General features: G+C 53.3%; 1 protein-coding gene across 1 annotated transcript; it reads left to right on the top strand.

The window, feature by feature from the left end:
• Window positions 1-10,120: 10,120 nt before the first annotated feature.
• On the top strand, window positions 10,121-20,785 carry CACNG1 (calcium voltage-gated channel auxiliary subunit gamma 1). Its single transcript, XM_069481633.1, has 4 exons — window positions 10,121-10,349; window positions 18,850-18,924; window positions 20,195-20,332; window positions 20,559-20,785. The coding sequence occupies exons 1-4, from the start codon at window positions 10,121-10,123 to the stop codon at window positions 20,783-20,785; spliced, it is 669 nt and encodes a 222-aa protein (XP_069337734.1).
• Window positions 20,786-21,212: the final 427 nt, after the last annotated feature.

Genomic DNA, 21,212 nt, shown 5'->3' with positions numbered 1-21,212 from the left:
TTAGGAAATAGAAGAGCCCAAGCACCAAAATGTGAGCTTCATGGCGGGTAAAGCCATGAGGATGTGGCTCAGGCCAGGGGCCAAATGGGCTTCCTCCTGCTGTCACTGGACCAAGTCACCCAGTCCCAGGCAGGGCAGACAGCTACCACTGCCCCCAGCCACAGGGAGGAGCGAGTTAAAGGACGAAGAGAGGGACCAGAGTGGCCCCTCCGACACTGTGCAGCCCCAGCCAACACCTGCTGTGAACTGCCAGGCTGCCCTTGCAGGGCGACAGGGGCTGGACGTCCGCCTTCCCCTCCTTGGAGGCTTGAGGAGGGTGACAGTCAGTGACCTCCCCTAGTTCTGCCCAAGCTGCAGCCCAGGGGACTTTGCTTCCAATTGCATGTTGCCTTTGCTTTCAGGACTATGACCTTGAGTTTTTTTCCCAAGAGCCACAGGCTTCGCTGCTCCTCCTAGAACCAGAAGGCACCAAACTGTTAGGTCTTCAAGAGAACCTGGGTCTCATGAAGGCTTTTCCCACCCCAGTCCCAGCCAAGGGCGCTGAGCCAGGGGGCTGAGGCTCAGTGTCCCTATGTCCCTGCTCTCGTGGCTGCAGGAGCCACTTCTGGCTTTTCTGAACTCTCTGCCTGGCCTTCGACCTTCTTTCTTCCTACCTGAGACAGGCACCTGGGGAAACTGATGTTCCCAGAGGTGCTGAGCCACCAGGTCCTGGGACCGGGGGAGCACAGGCCTTTGCCCGGCCCCAACAACTAAGCCCCTGCCAAGCTCCGGACTGATCTTTCCACCAGCCCAGAGCCAGCGCAGCTCCGAGTTGGCACCTTGTGCCAGAACTTCTGTGTCTCCTGTTTATTCTTAGCCTGAGGAAAGTCTGGCTCAGCGCAAGCTTTGCAGCCATCCTGGGTGGCCTCCATGCCAGTCTGCATTTTGGTGACTTGGTATCACCTCTCATGGTCACGTGGCCATGTGTTTTGTTCAACCGAACACTCTGCCTCCATAACCTGCAGCATTAGATACACAGGAAGCGAAATAGATGTTCTAGCGCCCCAATCTAAATGCAGCTCACAGCTCCCCACGCAGTCCAGTAGCTCCCCATTCTACCCCACACAACCCCCGAGTGTATAATGGTCTAATACACAGAAGCTTATTTCTCACCCGTGTGAAGTCCTCTCAGCTGCGCGAGGTGGGGGTGCTCTGCTCCAGAAGGTCATGCAGGGATTCAGAGGCCTCTGCCATCTTCAGTAGGGGCTTTTAGGGTTGCCCTGGGCATCGACATCCAGTGGGCAGATGGAGGAGAGAGGGAGTAGATGATCTCATGGGTAGGGGGTCTTGTGGGAGATTTCTATGGACCAGGAAGTGTGGCTTCACCTTCTGTCCACATGCCATTGGCCAGAACCCAATCATGTGGCCACATCGAAGAGCAAGGGAAGGTGGGAAATGTAGTCTAGCCCAGGGGGAAGGAAAACTGGGGAAGAGCTGGCCAGTCTCAGCCCCCTCATTTGGGACCGTGTCAACCTGTCTGTGTCCTGAGCCACGCCTTTAGCTCCAACATGATATCTGGTCTTCTCTCATCTCCAGATGCCTCACCTATAACATGGGACCACACTACCTTCTTCCTAGGTTGGAGGCCACCTGCTCACAGAGCCCATGGGCAGACCTGGCTCCTAGGAGTTCAGACCCGGGTCCGTGCAGCCTAGTGATGATGTCACCCCTCCTTATCTCCCAGGAGTGGACACGTCCACATGTGGTGGCCACAAGCCCTGACTGCCGCTGTGTGCTGTCTGTAACATGGAACCACTACCTTCGTCCCAGGTTGGAAGGGCAGGCTTGAGCTCGTGCCTTGACCCAAACAAGAACCACAGAACTATTGAATGTCATGACCAGCAGACAGGCAGGTACCTTAGGAATAGTCTCATTCAGTCTGCTCGTCGTGGAAGAAGGATCAAGCCCAACAAGGGAGGGAGGAGGGATGGAAGGAAGGAAGGATGAGAGGAAGGAAGTGAAGTTTGGAGAATTTTCTTAACAACCATGAAAGGATATAGCTAGCCCAGCGGTTTTCAAGTGGAGTCAATTTTGCACCCTTGGGGGACATTTACCAATGTCTGGAGACATTTTTGGTTGTTGTAATTGGAAAGGGGGTGCTACTGGCCTCTACTGGGTGGAGGTTGAGGATGTTGCTAAATCTCCTCCAATGCACCGAACAACCTCCGCTCCACTGCCCCTCAAGGAATGCTCTGTTGCAAACGCCAGTAACGCTGAGGCTGAGAAACCCTGCACTCGTCTGGACAGTGAGGGAAACTAAGGCACAGAAATAATGAGGCCACTGGTGCAAGATCACACAGCACGTTTTTGGTACTTACATCCAGGCTGTGGGTGTGTTAGGAAAACTTCATTTATTCCCGGCATTTCCTTTCCCTGCAACATGTTTAGATTTCAGCCTTTTTCCTCTTTGCTTTTGCACCAGCAGTTTCAGAAGAAGAAGTGTGAGGATTTCAGGAAGGAAATGGGAAATGGCCCCCGTCCTGGGGGAGGGTGGGGGACATTCCTGGGAGCCTATGTCCCCATGTTTGGGAACAGAATGATGACAGAATTCAACCAGACAGGCAGCGGGAGAACAAGCCCAGAGCCTGGTCCAGCTTGACATAGGGACTCTCTGCTCAGCGGAATCCTCCTCTGCCCACACCCCGGCAGCTGCAGTGAGTTGGTGCAGGGCCAGAAAGATCAAGATCAAAACCCAGCCCTGCCTCTGCTCACAGAGGAGCAGCGCTAGGTTGTCACCCACCCTCTCCCAGGGCCCCGTTCCCTCCTCGGTCAAGTGAGGAAGGTGACAGCTCTCACCAGGGCAGATGGGAGAATGAACTAAACTTTAAATTAAACAAGGAAGCGTTCATGAATACCCCAGCTCAGCGACAGGCATTAATTAGAGTGAGTGTTCCAGAATGTTTGTAGACAAACAACACCCAAGAAGTTTTCCAAAATGGATTGTGCTAGAACAGCCCTTGGAGGCAGTGCTCTGAGAGGCACACATGCATTGGGTGCCCGTGCCCCCTGCACTTTGCTTTGGGAGAAACCTGTCATCCGACCATATGGCTTCCACCTGGGAGAGGCCCCGGCCGCCAGCGCCCAACATTGCTGGGGCTCATTCGTTTCTACCCACAGTGTCCCCAGGCTGTTGAGAGGTGGTGGGCAGGCCCTGGGGATCCCCAAACCATACTGGGTCCTGCTCTGGGTTCCTAATATGGAACCACAGGAGCTGGCACCAAGCAGATACCTGGGAGAAGAAGGGGGTTCAGGGATCGGGGAAGAGGGCAGGGCAGGCTGCCCAGCAGGGAGCTCAGAACCAGCCACGTGCCTTCAGCTGCCTGCGTTGGTGCCCAACATAGCACCCCCGGCTGCCTGGCCCTAGAGATGAGGGGCAGGGGGAAGGATGGAAGGGAAGAAAGGTTGTTCAGGAACCTTCCAATCCGGAGGGGAAGGTGGGGCAGATACACCTGATGCAGATATTTTTAAATGTGCAGCTTTCAACAAAACTGCTGGTGCAACCTCAGAAACAGAAGTCTGCAATCAAAGAGGGCTACCAAGCCACATCTTTGTTCTTAGAGCTGCACAAGTGGGGGCTTGGAGGGACTTATATGCTGACTGTTGTCCCCTGATAAGTATTCTGGGGACATGTGAACCCCTGTGGCACACTCAGGACCCATAAATTGAATTACAATAGCTGGGTCCATTAAAAAAACATAATACCTATACTTTCCTAAATCTAAGATTAATAAATTTTACCTTAAAAAAAAAAAACCCTGAAATATACAGAAAAGTAAAAGAAGAAAACAGTGTCAGCCAAAATCCCACCACCCAAGAGATCGGCATGACTAACATTTCAGTGCCCCCAAATGGGTGTGGGGTATGGCTTAATATTGTGCCTCTGTCCCTGTCCCGGTGCTCTCACCATGAGAATCTTCCCACATCTCTAAATATTCCTCAAAAACATAACTTTTAATGGCTGCATAAAACAGATATCATCGTTTATCTAAACAGCGTCCTATTGCTGGACACGGCTTATTTGTTCCCTGCAGATCTTAAGTGGTGTCTGAAAGCGGCCAAAGTGCGAGGGTGACACAGATGCTTTCAGTTAAGATCTGGTGATTTCTCACTAGGAACCTCTGGCCTGGCTCCATCCTAGGGGCTGATGAAATGATCAGGCCTCTGCCGGGAGCAATAGTTCGCATCTGTGATCCTAGCACTCTGGGAGACCGAGGTGGGAGGATCACTTGAAGTCAGGAGTTCAAGACCAGCCTGAGCAAGAGCAAGACCCCCCCCCCCCATCTCTACTAAAAATAGAAAAATTAGCCGGGCATGGTGGCATGTGCCTGTAGCCCCAGCTACTCAGGAGGCAGGAGAATTGCTTGAGCCCAGTAATTTGAAGTTGCAGTGAGCTATGATGACACCATTGTGCTCTAGCTGGGATGACAGAGCAAGACTCTGTCTCCAAAAAATTAAATAAAGAAAAGATCAGGCCTACTTGTCTACCTCCAAACCCAGCCGGGAGCTTGTCCACAGGCACACAGAGTGTCTAGGCAGCCTCCACTCCCCTCCCCGAAACCCTGCCCGGTAGCCAGAAGGCTGAGGCTACTTCATCCCACCAGACCCCACATTTAGCCATCTTCAGCCACCCAAAATGGGACCCCCTCCAGTTGCCTAGTGTATCAGTTAGTAGGGCTGTGTAACAAATTATCCCAAAACTTAGTGGGACTTAAACAACCATCAAATATACTCAAGGATTCTTGACTCTGCTTGACAGGGCCAGGGCCAGGATGGTTTTTCTTTGCTGCACGGTCTGGGGCCTCAGCTGGAAGGCTTCGTGGCTGGGAGCTGGAATCATCTGGAGGTTCATTAACTCACATGTCTGACAGTTGATGCTGGCTCTTGGCAAAGACCTCAGCTGCAGTTTTCAGCCTGAGTGACTACACATGGGCTCTCCGTGTGGCCTGAGCTTCCTCACAGCATGGTGGCTGGGCCCAAGGGCAAGTGTCTCAAGAGCAAGAGAGAAAGGTGGGGGTCTCAGCAGTCACGTAGCATCACTTTCACTGTGCTACGATAAGGGTTAGAATAGTCGAAAGCCCGCTTGGGTTCAAGGAGGAAAGAGCCCCCACCTCTTGATGGGGAGTGCCAAGGTTCTAGAAGAACATGTGGGAGCAGAAACACTGCTGTGTCGTTTTTTAATATCAGCCCCTTCGTCTCTCTGGCACCTTCGCCTGGCTCTAGGCTCTTCTCTCCCCTCCGGAGAAGCCATTTGTAAGTCCACGCCGAGACGCCCACATCCTCATCCCCGGAACCTGTGAATTTGTTACCTTGTGTGCCCCAAAAGTGGCATTGACGGTGTGCTTAAATTAAGAATCTCGAGATGTGGCGGGTGTCTTGGATTACCTGGGTGGCCAGTGTCACCTCGAGTGTCCTTTAAGGGAAAGAGAGGGCAGGAGTGTCGGAGGAGGAGGGGCCGTGATGGGGCCGCAGAGGCCAGAGGGAAGGGGGCCATGAGCCTGGAATGTGGAGCCTCTGCAGGGTAGGAAATGCCAGCAACGGACCCCCCCCTGGAGCTTCCAGAAGGAACTGCTCTGCCAACGCTTTGATGTTAGCTCCGTGGGACGTCTGACCTCCAGGGCAGTGAGATAATAGATTCGTATTGTTGAAGCCACTAAGTTTGTGGTAATTTGTTCTGACAGCAGTAGCCACCGAATGCAGTGCCCACCCGTGTATGTGCAAGGGGCCCGGGCTGCCGGCTACCACCCTCTGCGCCCCCTCAGTGGCAGCCTAATTCTCCCACCCCCGTCAGCTATTTCAGACACTCCCGACCTCCTCAGGCCCCTCCACTGTCGTCGGCATCTCCCACTCTCAGCCCCCGGCACCACCTCCTAGGTCACCAAGACGCCTTTAGATGCTGAGTCCTCCAAGCCCTCCCCACCCCCCCACTCCCGTCCCCAACACAAGACGAGTCTGCGAGTCTGCTCTGTGGCTCATCTCTCGCCCGGCCCTTCCCATCCCCTCCTCGTCCTGTCCAAGGCCTACCCTTCCAGCTGGGCTCTGGTCACTCTCGTCCCCTCCCTTAGAATCCCGCTCAAGCATAGGAGCATGTTTGAGTCATTTCCATCTTAAAACAGCAAATAAGAAACCTCCCCCCATAATATGCTGAAATAAAAAATAATAATAATTTATGATCAACTTCTAGGTACTGTCATTGTTTAATAAATATGTTCTACTACATCAAAAAAAAAAAAGAAAAGAAACCTCCCTCCCGCCTTCACCCCCTCCTGGCTCTCCCTTCGTCCCTTCCAAGCTAAGCACGTCACCAGAGGGGTCTGCACGTGCTGTGTTCCCTTCCCCGCACCCTCGTCCCTCCCAGCGCACCACAACCTGCCTTCTTCTTACCTGCCAGTTGTGCAAACCAAGGGCCACTTTTCCATCGTGACCTCTGAGCGAGCGCCTGAATTACTGGCCGCTCTTGCCTCCGAGGGAGGCCCCCGCCTGGGGGCTCCGCAAGGACAGACCCTGTGTCTCGCCCATGCTAAGGGCCCTAAGGTGATCAGTAAATGTTTGATGGACGAATGAATGACAATAACAGTCACGATATAGTATTTCCCTAGCTCCGTCACTGCTCATCCTGCAGGAACCGAGGTCACTGCCAGATTCCTCCACAGCCATTCCCAGAGTGACAGTCATGAGGGAGACGGTCACTGAGCATTTCCATGTTCCTGTGAAACTGTTACTGTCTTGGCTGAGAGACAATCACCATGTCTTTTCACTCCGGCCCACCCAATGACAAAGTGTCTCCTGTTGCTGCCCAGGCCGTGGTGCCTCAGCCCCTCAAAGTCCCGTGGGACTTGTCTTGAAGCCACATACATCCCATGGTCGGTGTATGTGTCCCACAGGCACGCAGACATCATTGCATTTAATTTTCACTATAACCCCCTCCCTCCTGAGTGAGCGAGAAAACAGGCTCAGCAAGCAACCATCGCTCACGAGGCACACAGTCAACAGCAAAGCTGGGATTCCGGGCCATGACTGTCTCTTCCAGAAAGTACATGCACTTTCCATAGCAGCCGCGTGCTCCAAACATCTGCGCTCTGGTATGCTGGCATCCCAGGCTCCACCCGTACAGCTGTTTACATAATCTTTTTCTTCCTCTTTCTTTTCTTTCTTCTTTCTTTTCTTTCTTTCTTCTTTCCTTCCTTCCTTCCTTCCTTCCTTCCTTCTTTCTTTCTTTCTTTTTAAAGACAGACAGGGTCTCATTATGTCACTCAGCTGGAGTGCAGTGGTGTCATCATAGATCACAGCAACCTCAAACTCCTGGGCTCCAGTGATTCTCCTGCCTCAGCCTCCCAAGTAGCTGGGACTACCAGCACGTGCTACCACACCAGCTAATTTTTAAAATTTTTTGTAGAGACAGGCTCTTGCTGTGTTGCCCAGGCTGGTCTTGAACTCCTGGCCTCAAGTGATGCCCCCACCTCAGCCTCCCAAAGTGCTGGGATTACAGGCGTGAGACAACATTCCCAGCCAATCTTTTTGTTAAGTTGATGCTTTTTATTTTGGTCTTGCCCCAAGGAAATATTAATGGAAGCATGGTTTTGATACTTCTGATCCACATTAAAAGAAATATAAAAGTCTTAAAATAAAAAACACTTGTCCCTGTTCTGTGTGTTCTTCTCTCCCAGAGGTGAACATCGCACTCTGAGAACTGCCCGCGGGCACAGCGCCTCGGGGGAGGGGGGGTGCTGCGCAGAGGCAGACCCAGCATGTAGGCGTCACCCGCCCTGCACTGGGGCCTGTGCCCTGCCCAGAGCTTCACTCTACACCCCCACCCAGGGTGAGCTCTGTCCCAGGAGGCCCTGCAGCCCCTCCCAGGCGTCTTCCCTTGCTCTGGGTGACAGGAGCCCGGCATGGGCCTAAGCCACGCCCCACCTTAGCCGTGACCGCAGCCCTGGCTATCCTGTATGTACAGGGGGCTTCAGGAGGGTCTGGACACACAGGGAGGGACCTGCCCCTGTGGTCAGGGCAGTCAGAAAAAGCTTCCAGGGAAAGTGGAAGCTGGGAGAGTGGAGTTGCTGAACCAGAGGGGACTGGGCAGCATGGACAGGACAGAAAACATGTCAGGGGTGCAGGTGAGCCTCACACCCGGGGACCAGAGCTGCGAGGAGGCCTCCCCGTGTGACTCCACACCATTGCCTACTCTGCTTAATGAAGTGCTCCGTGCCTTGCTAAACACACAAGGGCAGCTCTCTGGTCTGTCTTCATAAGGACACTAATCACACCACGAGGGCCCCACCCTCATGACCTCATCCAAACCTAATTATCCCCCAAAGGCCCTGTCTCCAAATGCCATCACCCTGGGGGTTAGAGCTTCAACATACGAGTCTGGGGGTGGGGGGACACGATTCTGTTGGCAGCACCTACCAGGGGATAAACTGGTGAGATGCATTGTCCCCAGTCCTGCACCAGCTCCCAGCCAGGCCCACTGCCCTCAGTTGACAGGCGAGGACAGGGCAGCTTAGAGGAGCTAATGACTTGCTGGAAGCCGCACAGCTGGAGCCCAGCCGAGCAGGGATCTGGCTTCACCATTTACCTGCTGTGTGACCTTGGACAAGTTCCTTCATGTCTCTGAGCCTCCATGTCCTTATATGTAAAATGGGAGCAACAGTTGTACTCACCTCCTGGATTGGCATGAAGATTAACTGTGATGATGTGGTAGATAGTGAGCACTCACTGAAAATGAGTTGTTATTAGTATTGTTATTATAAGTGACACTGGAATCTGTGATTCCAAGCCTGGTCACCTGAACGCTTCTCCTCTCATGGGTAGAGTCTTTCTGCAACCTGTGACAACCTGAGGCCAGGATTTTAAAGCTCAAGGCCCTGCCCAGCACAGGGATCTATCTCTGGTCAGGTGTCAGCCTCTCGGATCCACGCAGAAGGGCCACCCGGTGAGCCGAGCAAGAAGAGGTGGCAGAAACCAGGCGGGGTTTTGGAGCTGGGCCTCGGGGACCAGCCTGGGGGCAGGTGGGTGGGCAGGACTTTTCATGCGTTCTCTGCTGTGTCTGCCCACCCACAGCCTCCTAATCGTCACCTGTAAATCAACCTGCTTGCTCTTTTTTACTTACACTCTTACTTTGTGAATGAAACATACCTGGAGAATCGCTACTATCTGCCTTTAACGCAAGACAGAACTCAAAACAGCACAAGGAAAACAGAACTGTCAAGCCCAGCTGGGTTCTCCGTCTTCTTTGAGCTGCTCTTTGTTTCCAAGGACGGTTTGTGACTTAAAGACTCACTGGCCCCCAGGGGAGCTTTTCTTCCGGACTCAGCTGCAGGGACAGAAAGAGAATTGGAAAGGAAGTCACATTCTCCAGGTGGGGTCAGAACTGGGTAAGGCCAGGGCTGGGAACCACCTGGAATCCTCCTGCAGTTTGGGGGGTGGTGGGGGGCGGCTTGCCTAAGAGGTGGGCTCCAAAGGCCCTGGGCAGGGTCCCTGGGATGTCCCTAGGCAGGATCCTGGGTCCCTGGACCCCCAGCGTAAGAACCCACTCACCTGCCCTGGTGACCAGCCTGCCCAGCATGAGACAGGAAGGCTGTGCCCGTGTTGCCTGGAGTCCCCTGCCCGGCCAGGCGGCATCCTGCCTCCTTCATCCCAGAGCAACAGATTCCCACACACCTGGTATTCCTGTTGTCACCTGGTGTCACCCTCACCCCTCCCGACTCATGAATCCTCAGCTGCCACTCCATGGAAGTCTCAAGTCGCCATCTAGGGCCTTCTCGCCTTGCCCCGCCCTGGGTATTTCTGGCTCCAAGATGGGAAGTAAGCCCTGAAACCAGAGCAGAAGCTGTCCTCGGTGACACGCCTGGAGCGAGCATTAATAGAAGCCTCCCTCAGGCCCCTGACACGTCTGGGCAGCTGCTCAGCCCGCCCAGCGTCCCTTAGCCCCAAGGCCAGCCCACTCTGGCTCAGCCGGGCACACTAAACTTAGCCTCCACTCCCAGCCCGATAACCACTGTCACCGCCCCTGCTGGGCTGCCACCTGCACTAGGAGACGCTGCCACCGGACCCTGCCCAGAGCACCCACTCCCCAGCGACCACCATGTCCCAGACCAAAACACTGAAGGTCCGCGTGACCCTCTTCTGCATCCTAGTGGGCATCGTGCTGGCCATGGCGGCCGTGGTGACGGACCACTGGGCCGTGCTGAGCCCCCACCTGGAGCACCACAACACCACCTGTGAGGCGGCCCACTTCGGCCTCTGGAGGATTTGCACCAAGCGCATTCCCATGGACGACAGCAAGAGCTGCGGACCCATCACCCTGCCCGGGGGTAAGGTACCCACCCCCCTGCCCCCTCCCTGCCTCCTGCCCTTCGCAGCCCCCCTGGAAAAGTTGCCAGTGAGAAGGAAGACAGGTTTCTCTGTCTCAGAACAGAGCAGCCACCCAGCGCTTCCCACCCAGGCCAAACAGTCTTAATCGCATGTGGCCAGTGCTGGGTTGTGAGGGGAGGCCATTTGTCCCCAGCTATTTCTGTCTTGCTGAGACTTGGGGCTTTTCACCCAGAGCAGGGAGCTGGGCAGGTGGGACGAGAAGCTCAACAAAAGAACTGCGAGTCCACCAGACCAGGCACTTCTGAGCACGGCCCGGCCACTCTCCCTCCGCACAGACAGGCTGGTTGGCTCTGTCCTCAGGCTGAAGGGACCCACAGGGCTGGCAGGTACATTCAGCAGCAGTCAGGCAGGAGGGTGGACAGGACTGGCTACAGAATTTGCAGGACCCCAAAAAATGAAAGGCAAGGTTCCTTGTTCCAAATCACTGAGAACTTCAAGACAGCGATGGCATAGCATGAATACCAGCGTGGGCCCCTGTGGGCCCGGGGCCTGCAGCAACTGCAGGGGTCACATGTCTGTGAAGCAGGAGGTGGCTGCAGATGAGCCATCTGCCCTTTAGTCAGGGCTGTCAGTCCTCGGTGCATCCTCCCTTAGCTCAGACCCCCTCGGAGTTACAAAGCCTCTCCTCACTGTCATTTAAGCGTATTCCTCCATTTCCCACCATGTGACTGAAGCACACGTCGCAGGGTAAGCCCCTTGTCAAGGCACCTGGCATTAGCGTGACCGAGGCTCTATTCTGCAGATGTGGAGCCTTCCGGATTCACGGTGAACAAGGCGCGTGTCAGAGGAAAGAGCGCTACATGGACAGGGGAGGCCTGGGCTCTAGTCACCTGTTTCCTGTCATCCCCCTAGATCATCACTCCCAGATGTCCCTCCAAGGTGGCAGTGGACCAGAGTGTGTGTGAGGTCCTGCCTGATTTCCAGAATTATCCCCTCTTTTATCAGACCAGGTGTCCCTTGAACCTGCCCTTCAAGGACGCCAGTGTTGAGTCGCCAAAGTCCCTGCAGTCTGCATGCGGGGCAGCAGGCCCAAACCCCAGCCTCCCATTCCTCTGCTTCCTCTTTCTTCCCCGGCTTGCTCCAGGGAGCCCCAGGCTTGCTCACCCTCACTGGGCACCTCGAAGACTCATAAATAACCAGCTGTCTTAGAAACACCGAGTCCCAGCGCTGCGGGCTTTGACAGGCGTGGCCATGTGCTTGCAGGGTATCACATAGCCCAGATGCTCACACCCCTCAGCCCTCAGCTGCTCAACACACCCGTAAACAGATGCATCATCGAGCCAACTCCCCTGGGCAGGGCAGGGCAGGGCAGGGTGGGGCAGGGCACCTTCTCCTGGGACCGTATGTGGGGACGCACTGTTATAGTCCTGTCCACACGTCCTTGGAACCATCTGCCTTTTAAAGTCAGAGTAGATGAGAAAGCAGTGAGCAGCGTCCACACAAGGAAGAGACAGGCTGGCGAGAGGTAACTGGACCAGCCACAGGGGACCAGGAGGCATTGCTTGGCCTTGAGCCTGACCATGATCTATCTCTTTGCCTCCTCATCCTAGACCAGCCATGAATCATACCTCCCATGTTTCTGACACTGAGCACTGCCTTTCCCCTTTTCTCTACAAATGGATGTCTTTTTCCTTCCCCATGTGCCCTTCTTGTGCTCCCTGGGACCACTCTTTTCTGGAGGAAGGAAGAGCAGTCATATCTATTCTCTCATTTATCATTAACAACAACAATAATAATAATGGCACACAAATGTAGCACTGTGTGCCAAATACTACTGTAAGTGCTTTACATATATTGAATGACATCAGAAAAAATGACAGAGTAAGAACCTCCAAAAATCTTCTCCATGAATTCAATGAGAATGTTGGCAAAAATTGTCAGAATCAACATTTTCAGAACTCTGGAAATTGCAGCAATCCAGCAAGGGCTTATTCAAGAAAAATGGGCAAACCTTAGGAGGACTAGTGAGCTTTGTGGTATTTTAACTTGCCCTATTCTCATTCCCCTTCCCCAGCTCTGTGGTAGCCTTGAAAACCAACATCCCACAGTCACAGCGAACACCAGCACCCTGGTAGCCACTGGAGGGAACAGAACAGGGTTGAATCTCTTCCAAAGCCCCATTCCCAGAGAAGTGTCATTATTGACCTGTCTGGTGATTCCTAGAAGTCCCTCATGCAAGGCTGTCTCTATTTGCCCTGACTCTGAGCTCTTCCAGGGCAAATAGTTTTCCTACCAGGGGACATTTGTTGAACACAATTAGAGACAGTTGCTTAACATCATGGCTGACTGAGGCAGTACCAAACAGTTGGGACAAACAGTAGGCTAAACAAAAAGCTGGAGAATGAGCCATGCATAGGTCACTTGGAAAAGCTCCAACACACTCCTGGGACTCTAGAAGCCATGTGCATACACAGTGCTGTGCACATGCTCAGGAAGGCTCTGAGAAGGCCCCAAGCTCTCATCTCTGCCTTGTCTTGAGGCCATATGAGCAGAAGGTGAAGGCTAAGGCAGAGATGTAAACTGCTTAGCTGAGTGTTAAAGTCACGCTCCAACATGGGCACATAGCCCCGCAGTGAAGACCAGGAAATATTGGTTCCGGCATTTTGGGAAATCTTTGTTAACTGGCCACTGAGCTAATTAAACAGAGATTTCAGTGGTCCCACTTGACCAAGAAGACAGACTTTACAAAATTAGTTCAGAAAAGTCACTAAACAAACAATAGGAGGAACAAGTCCTCAAGAAGGGGGATAATCTGAGTTCTATAGTTGTCACATTATATTGTTTAAAAAATACAAGGCATACAAAGAACTAAAATGGTACGGCCCATATATAGGGGGGAAAAGAAGTCAATAGACCCCCTAAAGAAGCCCAGATATTGGACTTACTGGACAAAGACTTTAAATCAGCTATTTTAAATATGTCTGAAGAACTAAAAGAAACCATATATAAAGAACTAAAGATGAAAATGATGGCTCATGAAATAGAGAATACCAATAAAGAGATAGAAATTATTTTTAAAGGACCAAATAGAAATTTTGAAGTTGAAAAGTACAATAACAGAAATGAAAAATTCACTAGAGGGACTCAATAATATATATGAGCAGGGAAAAGAAAGAATCAGTGGACTTGAAGATAGGTCAATTGAGATTAGCCAGCCTGACGAACAGAGAGAAAAAGAGAATGAAGATGGCGGAGCATGGTGGCTCACACCTATAATCCCAGCACTTTGGGAGACCAAAGTGAGAAAATTGCTTGAGGCCAATAATTTGAGACTAGCCTGGGCAATATAGCGAGACCCCATGTCTAAAAATAAAATTTAGCCAGGCATGGTGGTGTTCACCTGTAGTTGCAGCTACTCAAGAGGCTGAGGTCGGAGGATTGCTTGAGCCCAGGACTTCGAGGTTGCAATGAGCTATGATCACACTTCACTCAAGCCCGGGCGACAGAACAAGACCCTGTCTCAAAGAAAAAAAAAAGACAGAGAATGAAGAAAAATGAGCAGAACTTCAGAGGCTCATGGGACACCATCAAGTGTACCGACATATGCATAACGGGAGTCCCAGAAGGAGAGGGAGAGAGAGGAAGGAGCAAAAAAGGAGCATATGTAAAAAGTAATGGCCAAAACCTTCACAGATTATATGAAAAAACATTAATCTATGAATTCATGAAGTTCAATGAGTGCCAGATAGGATAAACTCAAAGAGATGCACACCTAGATACATCATAATAAAACTACTGAAAGGTAAAGACAGAGAATCTTGAAAACAGATAGAAACAGCTCATCACACACAAGGGTGTCTAAATAAGATAACAGCTGATTCTTCCCAAAAGCCATGAAGGCCAGAAGGCGGTGGGATGAAATACATATATTAGCTCAGCTAATTTTCACAAAAACCTCCATGAAATCTAAACTACTATCATCAGTCCATCTTACACATAAAGATGAATCACAGAGAGGCTGAGTCATTTGACCAAGGTCATACAGTTAATGAGCTGAGCAGCCAGGATGCTCACCCAGGCATTTGCCCCTAACATTCACCTTTTTAGTCACTGCATTATACCACTTTACAACAACCCAGTGAGTAGGTTCCCATTCTACAGGTAGGAACACTGAGGCTAAGCATGGCCTTCCCCAGGCTAACCATCCAGCAAATAGAAGTTTATCACCCAAGTCTCACATCCAGAGCCTCATTGGTTTCCAGTTTCTTCCCACATCCTCCACTGCGCAAACACAGTTCCTAAAACCTCTGACTCAAGTTAACACAGCATCTAGCCTTTGACATGGCATGGTTTGGGGGCAGCTGGGCCAGGAGCTCATGCAATGAAGGGGACTTCTCAAAGTCCCATTCAGCCGTAGGCAGGATGTTAGAGGCTCTGAGGACAGGAGTTGTCTAATCTGATTTTTCCACTGTCCCCTGAAGAGTCTTAGAAGAACTTCCATGTACAAGCTCAACATCTAAGGTCAATTCCAATGCTTCCAGAATGAGCGTAGGGGCTTCCCCAGAAGACTGTGTGTCTGAAAGTCCAAGGTCATCCCCAGAGAGGTCATCCTCTGCCCTTAGGCTGGTTGAAGTGTTGCTTCTTTCAGGCCTTGGATTTTTTTTTTTTTTTTAAAGAGAGATAGAGAAATAGGGTCTCTCTCAGGCTGAACTGTAGTGGCGCAATCATAGCTCACTGTAACCTCCTGGGCTCAAGCCTCTCGAAGTGCTGGGATTACAGGCATGAGACGCTGTGCCCAGCCCCGGCTCTGCCTCTTTAGGGCAAGGCAGCAGCCTGCCCCAGTGTCCCCTTATTCCCATCAGGCCACCTTCTCTCCAGTCTTGGTGCAGGGATTGGGGCTGTATGAAAGAGCCTGATGCTCCCAACCCCAAGAACTCCAGGGACTCCCTTTGCCACCCATGTGAGCCCGTGCTGGGGGCCTCGGCCCTGACTAGACCTCTCCCCGTAGAAGAGCGGTGCTCTGAAGCTCTGGGTAGGGTCCCAGGGATTTCTCCAGCCCATTTTATAAAATTCTTCAATCAGTGGGGTGGGAGGAGACACAGCCCACAGAAACCACTGTTGGGAGCTGATAAAACTTCTTTTATCCAAAAGCCAAAGACAACCCTGGTATCAATGCAAATAAGCAGCTTCTTCTCATCCCTAAAGCACCAATTCCCTTGGTTTTGCACAAATTAACAGATTATCCTTTAATATGTTAAAGTCTCTATCCACCAGCGCTCGGTGCAGTGGCACAGTCTCGGTGGTGACCCACAGGCCTCCCTCATCCTACGAGCTGATCCAGCTACCAAAGAAAGATCCCCATCAACTCAAGCTCGGCTTGGAGTTAGACACGGCTTGTTCCAGTTCTCTGAAATGGGCACCTAGACATGGTTCCGAAGAGCTATAACTTTCTCCACCAGAACACTTGGTTAGCCAGACTGCCTGTCCAGCCAAGCGAGAGCTGAGTTCACCATGGTTTTTAAAGAATAACCCACCTAACATTTTTAGATCACTGAATCTTATAGAAACAGGAATATTTAAACCACCATAAGCCATTTGCAGAAACAAAGGAGAATGGAGGAACCCCAGAGCTTCTACCGTCCAGATTGTCGTCCTGGTGTTGTCCAAAGCACTTGCTCCTTCCACCCAGAGAAGGGGCTAGAGCCCAGGAAGGCAAAGCTGCGGGCCCCCAGCTTTGTGCAAATGTGATGGAAACTGGGGAGCGGGGGCGAGGGGACATCAGAGAGGCAGAGGCAGCCAGGCCCCAACTCTGCACAGGGTCTGCCCAGGACTGTCACGGTCTCTATCCTCCAAACCCCTGCAGGGCCCACGTCAGATGTCCTTCCTTTTTAAGTTGTCCTTGATACTCAGTTTCCCAAATACCACCCGCTCAGTCAAAGGGACAGGGGCAGGGAGGGAAGGCGCTCACACCAGGGCCTGCCCATCTCAACGGGACACTGTGCCCTTCTTGAGTGACGCTGGCAGATGCCCGGCTGGATTTGTCCTGAATGAGACCTAGGTCTGATGCGGCCCCTCCCCTACGGAGGCCACCAGGGACCATGAAGGGACTTCTGCTGTCCATGTGGCCCTCAAGTAGATGTTTCTGCCAGGTTCAGGGCAGCAGGCAACAGCATTCCTCGTGTGCTGAGTCTGAGAGAGGAGATGCGGGAGCCCTTCCTTCCTCAGCCCCAGGTCACATGTCAGAGTGAAGCTGAGGCTTCCTGGGGCCCTGAGAAGGAATCCCACCCACCGAGTGCCCGCCCCACCCCTCTCCCCCATGTGGGGGCATTTAATAGAGGGGAAAGGGGAGTGGGAACATTGTACCTGGACCACCAAAGGAAGCACATCCCCCTAAAAGCGCACAGCCTGGCTCCCGCGGACACGCAGCCCACCCCCCTTGTCTGAGCTAAGACAGGTCTATGCAAGCAGCTGGCAGCAGCGGCAGTCTGTCCAGGCAGAGCCTGGTGCTCGTGTGGCATGGCACCGACAACCCAAACCTGCCTGTGCAAGGGTCGCCTTCGCCACCCAGAAGGGCCAGATAGCCACCCCAGCAAGGCCCTCGATGGCCCTTATCTCGAGGGCCTCCGCTGGGAAAGATTTTGACTCAGAGATTGCAAGTAGCCAGGGAGGCAGCTGACCGTGAAATACACTTGAATTCAGTCGATTCTGACAACTGAAATTGGCCCTTAAAGAATGAAACACAAACGTTCCTTTGTCCAGAGGGAGACACGTGGAGACTTATGACATAGCACGGGCCATTTTGAAGCAGTGACTCAAGGGAATCTATAGCCAATAATCTAACAAACAGAAGAGGTTCGCATTCTGCTCTGAAATAGCAGCGGCTCCTGTGAGAGAGGAAAGAGCTGCATCAGTTCTGACATCACCACCACAGTCAGACACCCCAGGTAACTCGCTTCAAAAGGAAAGTGATTTAAATATAGAAGCTCGCAGAGAGGGCTGTTTACTGCGAGGAACATTTACTGCTGCTAAACCAGACCCCGTCTCCAGGGGTCATTTCCTCCCCCCGCCTCAAGAGAGGCAGCCCCCCTGACTTTGGGGGAGGCAGAAAGCGTAGGAGACCACAGGATTAGGAGGCAAGCAGATGATTGAGGGAAGGAAGCCTTCAGCCCAACACAAGTGATGACTTCGGCACCCTGATGCTTTTGCAGAAGAAACTAGGCATCAGCTGCCTTGTGATCATCCAAATGTAGCCTGGAGGTGAAGAAATGAATTCACAAACTAGACACCATTGAAACGAGAGGAAGAGACGTTTCTCTATTGAGAGTCACGGACCCACAGGAGAAAGAAATAAATGAAGGGCCTCACACAAATGAAAAGCAATCTAATTGAGTTTTTTTAATAAACATAAAATAATATAAACTAACCCAATCATCTAATTCCTAAGTCAGGAATAAAGAATATTAAACTGTACTCAATAAGCAATGAGAACAAGCTTTGATTTTATAGTATATCTAGTTATGAGACTAAAGGAGAAAACGGAAGTGAAATTATATTTGAAATCAGTGTGAATTTCTCTGTGCTGAGCCCTTCCCCTCCCCCCATCAAATCCAGGTTTTTGGTTGGACTGTCCACAGACCTTCAGTGGCTTTTGTGATCATCATGGGGGCCAGGTAGCTTTCCAGGGAGGTCTTGTCTGGGCTGCCTCTCCAACCATAGATCCGGAGGGCCCAAGGAAAGGACAAGAGGGTCACATCCAGCCTTCACCTGGAGGTCCAACCTGCACCCCAGCCCATCCAGACAGCCACTCAGAAAAGCCCTCTGCAGGGCATTGGTAGGGGCCCGGAGCAGGGGTTCCCAGCCTGCCTGAGCAGCAGAATGTTCTGGAAAGCTTTGGGAAAATGCTACTTCCCAGGTCCCAGTGGTGAATCTGGGCCTGGATTCTGGTAAGAAACACGGCCCGGGATTTTGGTTTGATCTAGGGTTTCTCAACCGCGGCACTCTTGACATTTCAGGCTGGTGAGGTCTATGTTGTGGGGCCTGTCCTCTGTGTTGTAGGATGTTAGCAGCAGCCCTGGCCTGCCCCTACTGGACGCCAGGAGCATACCTCTCGTCACCATGATGTCTGTGGGCATTGCCTAATGTCCTCCCGAGGGCAGAATCGGCCTGGCCGAGAGACACTGGCCCTTTGTGGATCACAATCCTACACGCCCTGACACATGACTGGAGCCTGGGCCTCAGTTACGAGGCTCAGAATCCTGTCGATTCATCCAGCCTCAGCTCCCTGACGATCTCCCAGCCCCTTCGGCAACTCCAGTATCCCACTGAGATGTTGTCCTAAGGGCCAGAGAAAGACATTTCAGCCCAGATTCAGGATCTGGGGAGAAGAGCCAGCCAGAGCCCCTGCGTGCCCAGCGGGATGGCTCCCGCACCCTGTCCCCCAAGCCTCTGTCCCAGTATAGGCCCCTTCTCTCAACTCACAGGCTGTCTCCTCCTTTGCAGAGAAGAACTGTTCCTACTTCAGGCATTTCAACCCAGGCGAGAGCTCAGAGATCTTCGAATTCACCACTCAGAAGGGTGAGCTGGGATGGAAAGGGGAGCGTGGGGCAAAAAGGGGTTTGTGGCACGTGCCACTGAGCCAGAAAGCCATTCAGCGCCCCGTGAGAAGCAGCCGGTCCTGGTGCATTTGAGCGGCAGCCCCATCACCTACCCGCTCCAGAGGCCCCGGGACAGTAGCGCCCCATCTCCAGGTGCCAGAGCGTCCGCTCCTCAGCGCCGGGGAAGCCGGGCAACGCAACACTGCCTGGCAGGCGCCTGCGCAGATCCAGTGAGCCCAAGGGCAGCTGCTGTGACAGCAGCTAAGGAAGCGGAACAAGAGCTCAGGATCCTGTGATGGCCATGGGGCTGGTGGGGCAGAGTCTGTGGGACAGTCTGAGTCCTCCCTGGCCTAGAAATCCCTCCCGGGAACCTGGAGGGCACAGTGTGCTTTGGGGCCACCTTGGGGAGGACAGACCTGTGCCTGCGCTTGCTTGGATGGCTGCAAGCACTGTGCATGGGCATGCACACACGGACACACATTGACACACAGAGACACACACTGACACACAAACACACTAACACACACACACTGACACCCTGACACACACCCAGACACACACACAAACACACAAACATACTAACACATACACACACGAACACCCTGACACACACCCAGACACACACACAAACACACAAACATACTAACACATATGCACACTGACACCCTGACACACACACCCAGACACACACACACACAAACATACTAACACATACACACACTGACACCCTGACACACACCCAGACACACACAAACACACAAACATACTAACACATACACACATTGACACCCTGACACATATACCCAAACACACACACTGACACCCTGACACACACACCCAGACACATGCACAAACACACACAAACACATACACACACTGACACACAGAGATACATACACTAACACACACATGTACACACTGGCACACACTGACACATCTGTACACTAACGCACACTCTGACAGATATTCTAACGTGGGGCGCCCACACACGCTCAGACAGACAAGGCTCCGTCCATCCCTGGGCGGACCACCCACAGCCCCAGGGCCTCCCCCTGCCCCGTCGCTGGGAGGAAGGTCCCCGCTCGAGAAAGGTCTCAGGCCACGTGCCTCCAGGAAGACCCGAGAGGGGCAGAGCGAGCGCTCCAGTCCCTCAGGCGGCCAGTTTTGTCCCCTGTGAGATGGCAGTTTGTCGTATGTGGGTGTCGCTAACCCGGCTGAGGGCACGGGGTCCTGAGGCACTGTGTCCGCAGAGTACAGCATCTCGGCGGCCGCCATCGCCATCTTCTGCATCGGCTTCGTCATCATGGGCACCATTGGCGTCCTCCTGTCCTTCGGGAGGAAGCGGGACTACCTGCTGCGGCCCGCGGCGATGTTCTACGCCTTCGCAGGTAGGCCAGGCGGTCCCGGGCCATCCCGAGCAACCGAGGGGTCGCCCTCGGACACTCGAGACTTCCCAGGGAGCAGGCGACACGGGCGGGGAGGGACAGGGACAAGCTCTGCAGCTGCCGCCAGGGCCCCTCTCCAGGCAGGTGCTACCTGCGGGGGAGGCGGGTGGTCGCAGCACGGGGTGTGAGGTTGGGGACAGCGGAGCGCTGAGTCCCCGCCTGTCCCCAGGTCTCTGCATCTTGGTCTCGGTGGAAGTCATGCGGCAGTCGGTGAAGCGCATGATCGACAGCGAGGACACCGTGTGGATCGAGTACTACTACTCCTGGTCCTTCGCCTGCGCCTGCGCCGCCTTCGTCCTCCTCTTCCTCGGCGGCCTGGCCCTGCTGCTCTTCTCCCTGCCCCGAATGCCCCGGAACCCCTGGGAGTCCTGCATGGACGCCGAGCCCGAGCACTAGCCCCGCGGGGCACCGGCGGCCCTTGGCCCTTCGCCCAGGAAGCCGAACCTTGGCCCAGAACCTTCCAGAGAGGCGGTGGGAGTTTTGCCCTGTCCCCGTCCACCCACCCTGCGACAGTCGCAGGCTGCTTCCCCTTTCTGAGCTCCTCTCTGGGCTGCGACAGGCTCCTCTGCGAAGAGAGCCAGTGGACCGAGTCCAGACCTGCCCAGGCCGAGGGGGCAGGGCCGGCAGGCGGCCGGGTTAGGAGAGCCCCAGCCTCCCGCTGGAGCTCGAGGCGTCCCCACTGCACCAGTTGTCTCCGATAAGCTGGCTCCAGATGTCCTTTATAAACCTCTCAGGGACGACCTGTGCTCATTTGCCCAGTTCTGAGTATTCTCCTGGGCAAATAATTAGCCAGCCCCTCTCTCCTTCTGGATGACAAGATATA

The sequence above is a fragment of the Eulemur rufifrons genome, chromosome 9, assembly GCF_041146395.1.
Source record: "Eulemur rufifrons isolate Redbay chromosome 9, OSU_ERuf_1, whole genome shotgun sequence".
In the NCBI taxonomy this organism is placed as follows: Eukaryota; Metazoa; Chordata; class Mammalia; order Primates; family Lemuridae; genus Eulemur; species Eulemur rufifrons.
This window is presented reverse-complemented; position numbering and strand designations above follow the sequence as displayed.

What these genes read in the sequence shown, in the direction of transcription:
- CACNG1 (XM_069481633.1), top strand. Translation starts at nt 10,121, where the DNA reads ATGTCCCAGACCAAAACACTGAAGGTCCGCGTGACCCTCTTCTGCATC. An exon ending in ACCCATCACCCTGCCCGGGG is followed by an intron (nt 10,350 to 18,849) that starts GTAAGGTACCCA and finishes CCTCCTTTGCAG; the next exon opens with AGAAGAACTGTTCCTACTTC. An exon ending in GATGTTCTACGCCTTCGCAG is followed by an intron (nt 20,333 to 20,558) that starts GTAGGCCAGGCG and finishes GCCTGTCCCCAG; the next exon opens with GTCTCTGCATCTTGGTCTCG.